This window comes from Cydia splendana, chromosome 8 (genome assembly GCF_910591565.1).
Source record: "Cydia splendana chromosome 8, ilCydSple1.2, whole genome shotgun sequence".
In the NCBI taxonomy this organism is placed as follows: Eukaryota; Metazoa; Arthropoda; class Insecta; order Lepidoptera; family Tortricidae; genus Cydia; species Cydia splendana.
In genome coordinates this window covers 20,090,639-20,102,676 of record NC_085967.1, presented here as the reverse complement: position 1 = coordinate 20,102,676, position 12,038 = coordinate 20,090,639, and the positions used below count along the sequence as shown (strand labels likewise).

General features: G+C 35.7%; 1 protein-coding gene across 4 annotated transcripts in view; it reads left to right on the top strand.

Annotated features, from left to right (window-relative positions):
* Positions 1–11,052, top strand: part of LOC134793011 (peroxisomal acyl-coenzyme A oxidase 3) — a 41,277-nt gene extending 30,225 nt beyond the window's left edge. For 3 of the 4 annotated variants that reach the window (XM_063764529.1, XM_063764527.1, XM_063764528.1), the window contains one exon: positions 746–11,052. In XM_063764529.1, the coding sequence (XP_063620599.1) occupies positions 746–847 (102 nt within the window). In that variant the 3' untranslated portion in view covers positions 848–11,052. The remainder of the gene's footprint in view (positions 1–745) is intronic. The other variant, XR_010144489.1, reaches the window with a different exon arrangement.
* Positions 11,053–12,038: the final 986 nt, after the last annotated feature.

Here is a 12,038-nt window from a genome sequence, read left to right as displayed (position 1 = left end):
CTTATGCCTGCCGTAATAAGGTTTACGAACTGTCAGATAACAGAGTGGGCGATGGTACGACAATCCCGACATCATTGTGCGAAGCGTTTTGGCTTAACCTTTTCGCCGCCATTGACTTGATATAAAGTCAGTACGCTTCGTGCTCCACTCGCCCCGACTTGACATGTTATACGGGTTGTCTACGTGTAATTTTTGACATGGCGTTAATGACACCCTATTACTTCATTGACTTGGCGGAAAACATATTAAAATAGCGAAAAATCTGTTGATTCTTGGAAAACCAGTAAATGGTATACTTTCAAACACTTATAGGTTTTTGAGTGCCCCTCACTGGCCCGGCTATAAGTCGGGCGAAAGTATCCGGTGCCCTCACACCGAGAAAGTCGGGCGAAGGTCGACTGATGAAGCGCGTCGCGCGCGCTCTAATGCTGGGCGCCCCGGGCACCAATGATAGAAAAGAGTCAAGCGAAGCCCGGCGTACACTCGTCCCCATACAGTCAATGTAGGGCGGAGTCCGACTCACAAGATGCGCTGCGCGCGCTCCAATGCCGAGCGCCGCAGGCGCCCTCATACTAAAACAGTTTCGGCGCCCCCGCACAACAAGTCTTGCAAAGGCCGACAAGGGGCGAGCTTGTTAAAATGTGATCCTTTTAGGTCAGGTCAAATAATACAAAGTCCCCTACAAAAATCATCCATTTATCGACACTTACTTTTCATGATATTTATAACAATATTTTTGTTACAGCTATACCAAAACCTTCAAAAAGAGCTGTTCCACACACCGGGCGGCATGGAGCGGGCGACGTGGTGGCGGGACGTCGTTCCTACTCCGCAGTCTAAGCTGTAAGCGTACTTAGCATATTATATAGGAGGCTTGGAAGTATCGTTATACCGAAGTCAAGGTATAGTTCCAATTCTGGATTCAAGCGGCCACAGGATTCGACGTATTTTAATAAGGACATAGGCCCTTATAATTTCAAAATTTTATCTTTTGTTTTCAGTTTTACTTTTAAAGGTGCCATACGATTTTTTATTATTTTACTCAGAAATATGTAAGTGAGATAAAACACAATATATGTAGTTTATATCACGTTCATAATAGTAATTTTCTTATTTTTCCATTCACTTCGTCTGCCATATACACGTGACGTCACGTTTGTGTATAATTTAGTGAGCGTTGCAAGCGTTGAGTACGGATGTTAAAATCGGACTATTTTGACTTTTATATTGCTTTTATAAAATACCTTACACAACGGGGTCATTGAACCATATTGACAAAGGCAAAGAGTTCAATTTGTCATATCTATAGTCTTATTTTTGTATGGTATTCATAGAGAAATAAGCCCTTTTGAAAAGACTCCTCATTTATTTTGTTTTGATCATTTTTCAAACAAAACAAAATCAACTCTGTTCCTTACATTGTAGATTCAAATTTCACTGACAAGGTTTGGATATTTTTCTTGTATGAATGGGCCTTAGGAGGCTATACTATTAGAGGTTAAATTTAATATGAAAGTGCTGCCGCCGCTGCATGCTGTCGGAATTGGAATTGTACCTTAACGCCCAAGGAGGCATCAGATATACAAGAACAGTTTATGAAATGTTAGAATTTTTTATAAAGATCGGGAAATTAGGGATTATTTTTGTTAATATGTGACCAGGATACATTGTACTCGAATCATATCTAAGTATTTAACTGGATCTTTACATATAATGTGATTAAATTATTTATTCGCGTCGATAAACGACAAATATGCATGGTATTAGTAAATCGAATGATTACTTGATTATCATATGAATATTTTGCTCCTGTATAAAACAGTGACCTGTAGGGCTAATATGGTCGGCTCTTTATCATTTGTCAGCATGCCTGTCACGTTCTAACAAACATTTAAGTGCGATTGTGACGCTTGGCACGACAGGTGATAATAATGCGACCATGATACCGCTTATGTACTTGTTTATTGTTTATTAATATCAACTTTAATGCTAAATAACTGTCAAATGCATTTTTTCACGCCAAAAAGCAATTACGAGAATTCGTATTAAGTCAATTTTATTGTATTTTTATTGTTTATTATTGCATATATTTTTTTAATCGTATTGTTTTGATTACATACATGTATTGATTGCATGCAATTTATTTGACATTTTATTATATTAGTTTAATGTTAGTAAGGGATAATGTGAGATATGTGTAGGGCTAGCATAAGTGATAGTAATATTTCGTCGCCAAACTTTTTATTATTTTATAAAGCAAAAGAAATATAGTCTGTCAAGCCATTTCCGTCAGCAGGGTTATCATCCCATAGACAATCTGAATTTCGCGCCTTATTGACAGAGTGGTTTGACAGACTATGCGATCACGTGCCTCGGGAACTTATGCTAGTCCTAAACTTTTTATTTTTTTAAGTTAGGTAATAATATTGTTTCTATTTTTTAATTCCATATGCAAATTAAAATAACGGTGTCCAGATAACGTTATTAAAAAAAAAAGTGTTTATATTATTTACAAATGGTATATGGCTAATAAAGTATTTTGCAAATATGGTACAGTCACCATCAGATATATCGGAGCGGCCAAGGTGCTCAAAAATATCTGAACACGCCTCTATTGTGAATGCGTTAGTATGTGTTCAGATATATGTAAGCACGGGACATTGAGTTCATGTGTCCGCGGCCGGCAAAACGCACTTTGTCACTTTCCATAAAGACGCTTTGATAGGTTATTCGTATAAGATACAAGCAAATCTCGTCCTTATGGTAAGCGACAAAGTTGCACCTTTGATGAGACTTCGACCAAAGATGTATTGTTTGAGTATTAAGATGTGTCAAATCTAAGACAATTTTGTGCTTCGAATTTGACAGATAAACGAGATGGACCTGTACAGCTCCATACATTTTGCGGTAACTTTGACTGTCAAAAGTTGACGTTTGACAGATCAGTGACCGCAAAACATATGGCGCAGTACAGCGCCATCTGTTTTTGATGTCAAACTAACGGGCACGTTTTTTTCTTAGACTTTACCTATTTATTATAATCAATTCTCTTTGCTTCGACACATATTTTAGAATGTTCAGATGTTCTATCGGTTATTTTGCCAATGTGGTGGTACAAGGAAAATACATATAGTATTTTGCATAACGGGTATAGTGTATATTTAATCGGGTATTCTGCGATATAAGTGTTGGCTATGTGATGGTTGCCACTTTCAACGAGGGTGCGGAGTGTTAGGGTCGGCAACACGCATGTTACACCCCTGGAGTTGCAGGCGTCCATAGGCTACAGAGACTGCTTACCATCAGGCGGGCCGTACGCTTGTTTGCCGCCGACGTAGTATAAAAAAATCGGGCAAGTGCGAGTCGGACTCGCGCACGAAGGGTTCCGTACCATATAAAAAAAAAAAACAAAAAAAAAGCAAAAAAAAAACGGTCACCCATCCAAGTACTGACCACTCCCGACGTTGCTTAACTTTGGTCAAAAATCACGTTTGTTGTATGGGAGCCCCATTTAAATCTTTATTTTATTCTGTTTTTAGTATTTGTTGTTATAGCGGCAACAGAAATACATCATCTGTGAAAATTTCAACTGTCTAGCTATCACGGTTCGTGAGATACGGCCTGGTGACAGACGGACGGACGGACGGACGGACGGACGGACGGACGGACAGCGAAGTCTTAGTAATAGGGTCCCGTTTTACCCTTTGGGTACGGAACCCTAAAAAAGATAGCAGAACCTACAACGCGCACGGTCCCTATTTTACAAGTCTCAAATTAACCAATGTCACTTAGCCGCCAACACTCTTAATCTATTTTTAGTTACCTAAAATTAAAACTACCTACAAAACTAAACTAACATTAAAATAAACCTACTTAAAAATTAAACAACAATAGAAAAAATACCCACATATGAAAGGTCCCCCAAGTCTGAGCCCTGCGGAAGGGTGCCCATGAGGCTGGCTACAGGGTAATATAGCCAGACACACACACACACACACAGACACACAGACACACACACAGACCCACACACAGACCCACACACAGACACACACACACACACACACACACACACACACACACACACACACAGACACACAGACACACTTGGGCACAGACTTGGGGGACCTTTCATAGGTGGGTATCTTTTCTAAAATTGTTGTTTAATTTTTTAATTTTTAGTTTACATATAGTTTTTATCTAATTTGTCATTGGCAATTAATTCGGTCACAAAATATGTTGCAAATCAATCGGAATGAAATGAATTTGAAATTATATATTAATCATATTGTTTTTGATATATGTTGGTATGTACAAATGTATTTTTTACATGGGATAGCACTATAATGTTACTTACCTGAATGAGTATTAAGTGTTTCTATTTTTTTTAATCGGTTAAGGTGTGGCAAAAGATTAACCTAACCTCCCAAGGCCCAGCCATACAAATGATAAATGCAATATTTGCCACAGAAATTTGAACGTTTAGTCTAGGAAATAGAGTTGATTATGCGTTGTTCAAAAACTGAACGAAACAAAGCAAAAGCAACTCTGTTCCAGTAGAATATGAATAATATGATATAAATTTAATTGAACTGAATAAGTACTATAGGTAGGACCTTGGGCTTTAGGAGGCTAAAACATTATTTAGGGGTACCTATACACGATGATTTTTAATCGGTGATCAGGAACCAATTTTTCTAATTCAGTCAGCGACGGCGATCACATTTAACTATGAAACCAACCGCGAAATCGCGAAAAAAAAAATAAACTCTCTCATAGAAAATATCAACATCGGACCAACCCAAATGTATGAAACAGGCAATTTTTTTTGTGATTTCGAAGTTGGTCCGATAGTTAAATGTGATCGCCATCGACGACTGAATAAGAAAAATTGGTTCCTGATCACCGATTACATTTCTTGGTGTAGAAGTCTTATGTTGTATAAACTGCCAAAAAATCATTTGCAGTCAACTGGCTACACCTTAAACCGCCGTATTACTTTAAGATTTAAGATCCACTAGCAAATCAATTTATTTATTTTGTACAATTATTTAATTATTATAATGTTACAGTTTAACTTTTTCAATGTTATTTAACACCATTTCATGATTTTACTTAAGTTACGCTCGTAGTGCCACGTAGCCTTAGTTTTTCCGGTATGTAGCAAATTGTTTCCTATAGGCGTTACGACAAAATGTCGCGACCAGCGTTGAATGGGTTAACTTTGCATTTGAGTTTACTGTCAATACTTGGTTTTACTTAGCTCTGTAAATTAATAGGGAAATATATTGTCTAGATTTTTGTTAGAAGTGCTATATTGGTGTCTAATAATATTAATAATTGTGATAGATTTTTCCAACATTTCATTTTAGATATTCTAATACATCTACAGAAATAGGGTGGTTTGATAACGGGTTAACTTACCATATATTAGTATTACATTTAATATTAATTTGCCGGAATTATTTTATAGTTATTTACGATCGAAGTGCGAATGACCTATGCGCACGTGTATCGTACATTTTCCAGTACATATGGCCCTTTAAAGGACCATGGGCAACTTTGTATGGAGCCTGGACCCAACGCCAACAGAAATGAGAGTAAGGTCATTAGATAGGTATTTCTATGTACTTCATTTTGTTCTATGGGCACCAAGCGGAATTCCATTGCAGAACAGAGATATTGGTATTTTAGCCAAAATGTCGTCACCCTTATTACCCAGTCAATACAGTCCAAGTAAGTAAATTAATTGCTGCAGGGTAGATGTTCGCGCACCGCCGGGCGAGCACACCGAATGAATTGCCGCGTTCGCCCGGCGGTGGACTCTATTGCCTAGGTACGAGGGTTGCACTGAAAATGTCGGGAATAGAGAAAACTGTCGCATCTAGACGGTCAATCTTTATTTTAATACATACTTAAACTCAAACTGACCACGCATATAAATTTTCTTTTGAAAGTAATCATTCTGTAATGCACACGGCTCATAATCCCAAAGTCCTTTTTGTATGGCGATTTTGGGGCCTTAGTGGTTTTGTATGAAATTCGTGGAGTAGCCAACGGAATTGAAGTTTTTTTACATATATATATATATATAAAAGATTTTTTTACTGTTGTCATATGAATATTTAGGAATGTCGAAATCTGCCGATATGCAACTTTTTTGGCAGTCTTTTTAATTAACAGCACAAATGCGATTTTAATTTTTGACGTCGCTTTGGAATGACATGCTTCTTTAAGATCACCCATGGGATAAAATGAAAGTGACTTTCATATTTAATTTTAACTGCAAACGAGCGTACGATGAACTCTAGTTCATAAAAAAATAACAGAAGCCCATTGTAACTTTTATTTGTTCGCTGAGGGCATATTGAAAACCGTTTAAAAATATGATCCGAAAAATCACTTGGCCAAAAATTCAAATAATGTTCGACATACAATTTTCAAATTGCCAGTAATTCTTAAATACAAATGACAACCAAATGGAATATACCTTAAAAGTTTTATAAAGAGTTACATTTTTATAAATTATATGCCTGTTTCTATTATGTTATTTCTAAGTGTCCCATTCCCGAATATTTCAGTGCGACCCTCGTAATAAGGGTGACGACATTATGACTAAAATACCAATATCTCAGTTCTGCAATGGAATTCCGCTTGGTGCCGATAGAACGAAATGAAGTACCGAGAAATACCTATCTAATGACCCGACTCTCAACTCTGTTGGTTTTGGGGCCATTTTGACGCATAGTCCTTTCGACGTAGTTACGTAATGTGCTTACTATAGCACAGGGGTAATGGAGCACTACATCTAGTAAATATACTTAGTGTCAAAGAGCCATTTTAAATGAAATTAAAAAAATGTTGGTATAAAATATTACAAACGCATTGCGATTAGATAGTGTTTTATATATATTTTCAATGGGGAATACTACCTAAGGTAAAAATTATTTCATGTATCTGACGTATATCTTGAAATTATTAGAAAGTAATCTATATATATTATGCTTCTGAGGTATTCTAGAATAAATATGTATTTAAAGAAACGATGTGTCGAGCTTATAAATGAAAATATAAATAGTCCATAATATGTAGTATGTTTAGTTTCAAAACGGCTTCAAACGACCAACCTGGGGCCTATTGCATAATAAAATACAAGCTAATACTATGAGTGAATTTACATACAAAATCACTAATAGTATTAGCTTGTATTTTATTATGTAATAGGCCCCAGGGATCATTGGGGGGGCCTAGTCAAGATTACAATCGTTGACAGAAAACGCCAATCGAAATTTAAATAATGTATGGAAAGAGTCACGTGACTTTTCGCAGCATCTGTCATTCCGATACATTTCTTCTTTTCGTTTGGCGTTCGTCGATGTACAATTGTCAACTTGTCTAGACCCTCGGATATGCTTATAATGAAATTTTATTCCAGTTTAGTCGAATCTGACTTTAGAAATATACCTTTTATGCCTTCTTTCATACCTTAAGGTAATAAAATTCTCGGTATATACATAAGGGCGGCGCCAAATGTTTCTATAATTAATTTAAGTAAACGTTAACAGGGTAGTCAGAAACACCCTGTATGTATTAATACTATTAATAGTTATATTGTTCAATGGAATGTTATTTCTATTATGAATGTTGTCGACTTTTAAACGTTTTAACCTACTTTAGTATAAAAGCATTGATCTTATAAGATGTGTAAAAAAATCGTGCCCCGAATTTGGCAGCTGTAGATGGCAATAAAATTGACAAACGTCATATTTTGACAGCCAGACTGCCCTCCTAACGAAAAGTGCAATAACTCGAGTTTTGGGTCAAGTTGAGTTATATACATATTCGCGTTGAGCATAACGAGTTCTATATTTTCTTCTTAGACAGTTTTAAGGTATCTGTAACGTAAACATGTTTTTTATTAATCAAAACTGCAATATCTGAAGCAATGACTTGTGATTTACTTATGAAGAACGACATAACTGTAGTTATCGCTCTTATGCTTAGTAAAATTATGATAACAAATGTTAGTCCAATAACTAATCATAAACGCAATAAGTGAAGTTGTTACACTTATGTTTAGGATTGTCGAAATTTTAATGATAAGTTTATTTAATAACAAGGCAATACAACTAAGTTATTGCATTTATGTTTAGGACGATGGGGCACAGACAGTATAGTTTTACCAATAACGGTGCAATATGATGGCAAGTTGTCGCATTTATGAGTAGTAAAATGTTCACTGCGGGCGAAGGGTACGGAATAAGTTTCGATTTTGTGCCATGAGCATCCATCAGTCGCCTATTTTTGTTAGATTTTTTTATCGAATAATATAATTGTCAAAGTAACTGATCGCATAAGAAACACCACGCTCCGCTCTAAAACCCGCATTGCTGACTTAGGCGAAAAAACCGCTAGGCTCAAATGGGACTGGGCCGGTCACGTCTACCGCATGCATCCGGAGAGGTGGGCTAGCTTAGCCACCAGGTGGATGCCGGTAGAGGGACGTGGCCGCGGTAGGCCCAAACGGAGATGGCGAGATGACCTGGACAACTTCCTGAACAACTGGCCGGAGGAAGCACCAAATCGGGAGTCGTGGAAATTAAGGGGAGAGGCCTTTGCCCAGGAGTGGGACACTCAAATAGGCTAGTAAAAAAAAAATATAATTGCAATAGTGAGACATGAAAAACTAGTATTATTTACCAGAAGTAGGACTCTAAAAATAAATGTTTATTTTTTTTATTACTTGTGTTATTGTAATGTTATGTCATATAATCTTTAATAGAAAAAAACCGACTTCTCAAAATAGTTTGAAATGCCATATATACATTATTGGCTGGTATTTAACTGATATAGTAATTAGTAATCCACTTCGTCACCTTTTTCTCGTAGCATATTTCGTTTCTGTAAGGGTCGCAGTTCTAACCTAACCTTACCCACTTTTCTAGTAGCACTTCGTTTCTCTAAGGGTCGCAGTTCTATCCTAACCTAACCCACAAAATCGAAATCGCCAAACTATGCATCGTTGAAGAGTTCTGTTCTAATCATCATCAGCAGTTCCACTTCATCAAATGCGACAGTTTTTAATGTAAACGCTTGATTTTCTGTTGAAAATACAAAAATCTCTATACGTATGCCTTTAAGATTTGAGGAGTTCCCTCGACCTCATGGATCCCATGTTCAGAACTCGAGCTTGACATAAATGTGGCTTAAAAACTTAATTTGCTCAATAAACATAACGAAGAGGACAAATCACCACACGTGAACTATGCGTCGTTGAAGAGTTCTGTTCTGATCATTATCAGCAGTTCCACTTCATCAAATGCGACAGTTTTTAATAAAAATACTTGATTTTCTGATGAAAATACAAAAAATCTCTATACGCATGCCTTTAAGATTTGAGGAGTTCCCTCGATTCCTCGTGGAACCCATCATCAGAACTCGAGCCTGACAAAAATATGGCTTAAAAACTTAACTTGCTTAACAAACATAACGAAGAGGACCAATCGTAAAACGTGAACTATGCGTCGTTGAGGAGTTCCCTTCTGATCATCATCAGCAGTTCCACTTCATCAAATGTCACCTTTCTTAATGTATATGCTTGATTTGAGGAGTTCCCTCAATTCCTCATGGATCCCATCATTAGAACTGGGTTTTGACAAACACGGGACCAATCTGTACATCCAATTAAAAAAAGAATTTTCAAAATCGGTCCTGTAATGACGAAGGTATGGAGTAAACATAAAAAATAAAAATAAAAAAATATAAAAAAAACATACAACCGAATTGATAACCTCCTCCTTTTAGATTTGGAAGTCGGTTAAAAATACACTTTTGCAACAACCATAATAGAAAAGAAAATTAACCACATCGTCTTACTAATTAAAACTGCAATAAGTAAACTACTTATTGTACTTAAGATTCAAGCATACAGTACAGCAGCATACTATAATTGCTTAAAATAATCGTAATATCTTGATTACTAACGATAAGTGCAATAAGTAGACTACTTATTGCAGTTATGGCTTGTAATTATATCATGTCTGTATTGGACCATCCTAAGCATAAGTGCGTTTGCTCATTTTTTATAGTATAAATAAATAAATAAATAATTATTAGGTATGTACAAATAAACTCAAAAATATTATCTATTTTTTGGTCAAAGTTTCAAGTCAATAGGATGTGTAATATTGGAGATATCAACTAAACAAATTTAAAATCTTTTACCGCGTTTTTCTCGAAAGTAGCTTGACTCTAGTTATTGCACTTTTCGTTAGGAGGGCAGCAGAGTTACCGCATAATGTACGGAGCCGTACAGCGCCATCTACTGTCGAATTCGAAGCACGCGTTTGTCATAACATTTAATACAATCGACAAAAAAATAAATTAATGTATGGTTAAATATCTGACACTATTGGACATTTTACACGGCATGTCAGGTGGGAAAATTAATAATTATTGTTCATAAATATTTGAATTAGATCTGTCAAAGGACTGCGGTCTTACTGCGGTATGAATAAGGGGATTCATAACCGCCACAACCTCTACCAACCTCAAATACGGTCAATTTAAGTTCAATTCTATGAGATTTTTCACAAATAAAATTTACTTACCAGCATTTTATGAGTGATGACATCTGACGGGCCGTGTAGTATGACTATTACAATTTAAAATTAGAAAATTTAACATATCTTAAATGTATATTTAACAGTACCGCAGTCTTAAAAAATCTTATGTTACTAAAAATCAAAGCTTACCTATAAACATTTTTCCCTAAAACAGTTTTCTTTTTTTGGAAAGAACTTGAGATTTCTAAGAGTTTTTATGTTTTTTTTACTGGAATTTCTTTTTAAATGTAAATAATTTTACCGTAGGGCCACGGAAGCGTGCGTTTCGTGGCCGAGGTGTTATACTATATATTTTATATTTGTTTATTATTTGTAATTTAGTCACGTAACCAAGTCATTCCTTCACTGTCGATAATTTAACTATATCTCCTCAGAAGTGCCTTCCTCGAATGTATTGTATTATCATTTATAAATAAATGTCTTCTATGAACATGAGTTTCTTTATTTTGTACTTAACCCTGTGAACTAATATATGGACTCCTGATGTCGTTGCTAGTTGTGGTCATAGTGCCGATAACGAACTACGAGTACATAGTAATATTTTGACTTAGTTTAGCGAAAAGGATCCATCCTATATTTTTTTCTCTTTATTTTGGTACAAACAGTAATTACAAGAGTAAAATTTGATGAAAACATTTTATGTTGTCAATACAGTACCGAGAAAGTTATAGATTATAGTCATTAAATTTGTTGCAACGGACCTGAATTAACTTTGAATAGAAGAAATTTATTCAAATATAACTCTTTTTTTCAGGTTCCATTTTTATTATCAGACTGTGGGTAGGATTCTTTTCCATATATTACATCCCATTAAATTTGTCATCTATCAATCATCATGAGGGTAGTTTTCATGCTTTCAAGTAAGGCTTATACGCTCTATTGTAGCTAATATGTTGGCGTGTGAGTGAAATTGTATTGTGACTGATTTAAGTCTGTTCTAAAAAGAAATAAGAGAGGGAAATGAAAAACTAAGTGATTTAATAAAAGTTTATTTTTAAAGTTCAATGGCATTTAGATGTCAAATTATTAGTGATAATGATAAATGATCCAGGCCCAACCAATAATAGGCCTGCTCAATAAAAATATATCTAAAATCATTGGGGTGCACACACAGGTAGTTAAGAGTCCGTCTAAGGCTATGCTAACTTTGCATAGACTAAGAATAGAACAAAGTAAGGCAGCGTCATTATAAGGGAGTTTCCGAAAAAATTGTACCTTCTAAATTGTTTTTTTAAAACCATCAACTTTTGGGTTATTTAGACTCAAAATCACGAGTACTATTGAATGAGACAAAGAAAAAAAGGGTCCCCAGTTTTTCATACAAATGTTGGGTGTCAGTTTTGTAAAGGTCCATACAAAATGTAAGTACATATGTGAAAATGCGTTACAGAACTGACATTTTTTTTGGGACACATT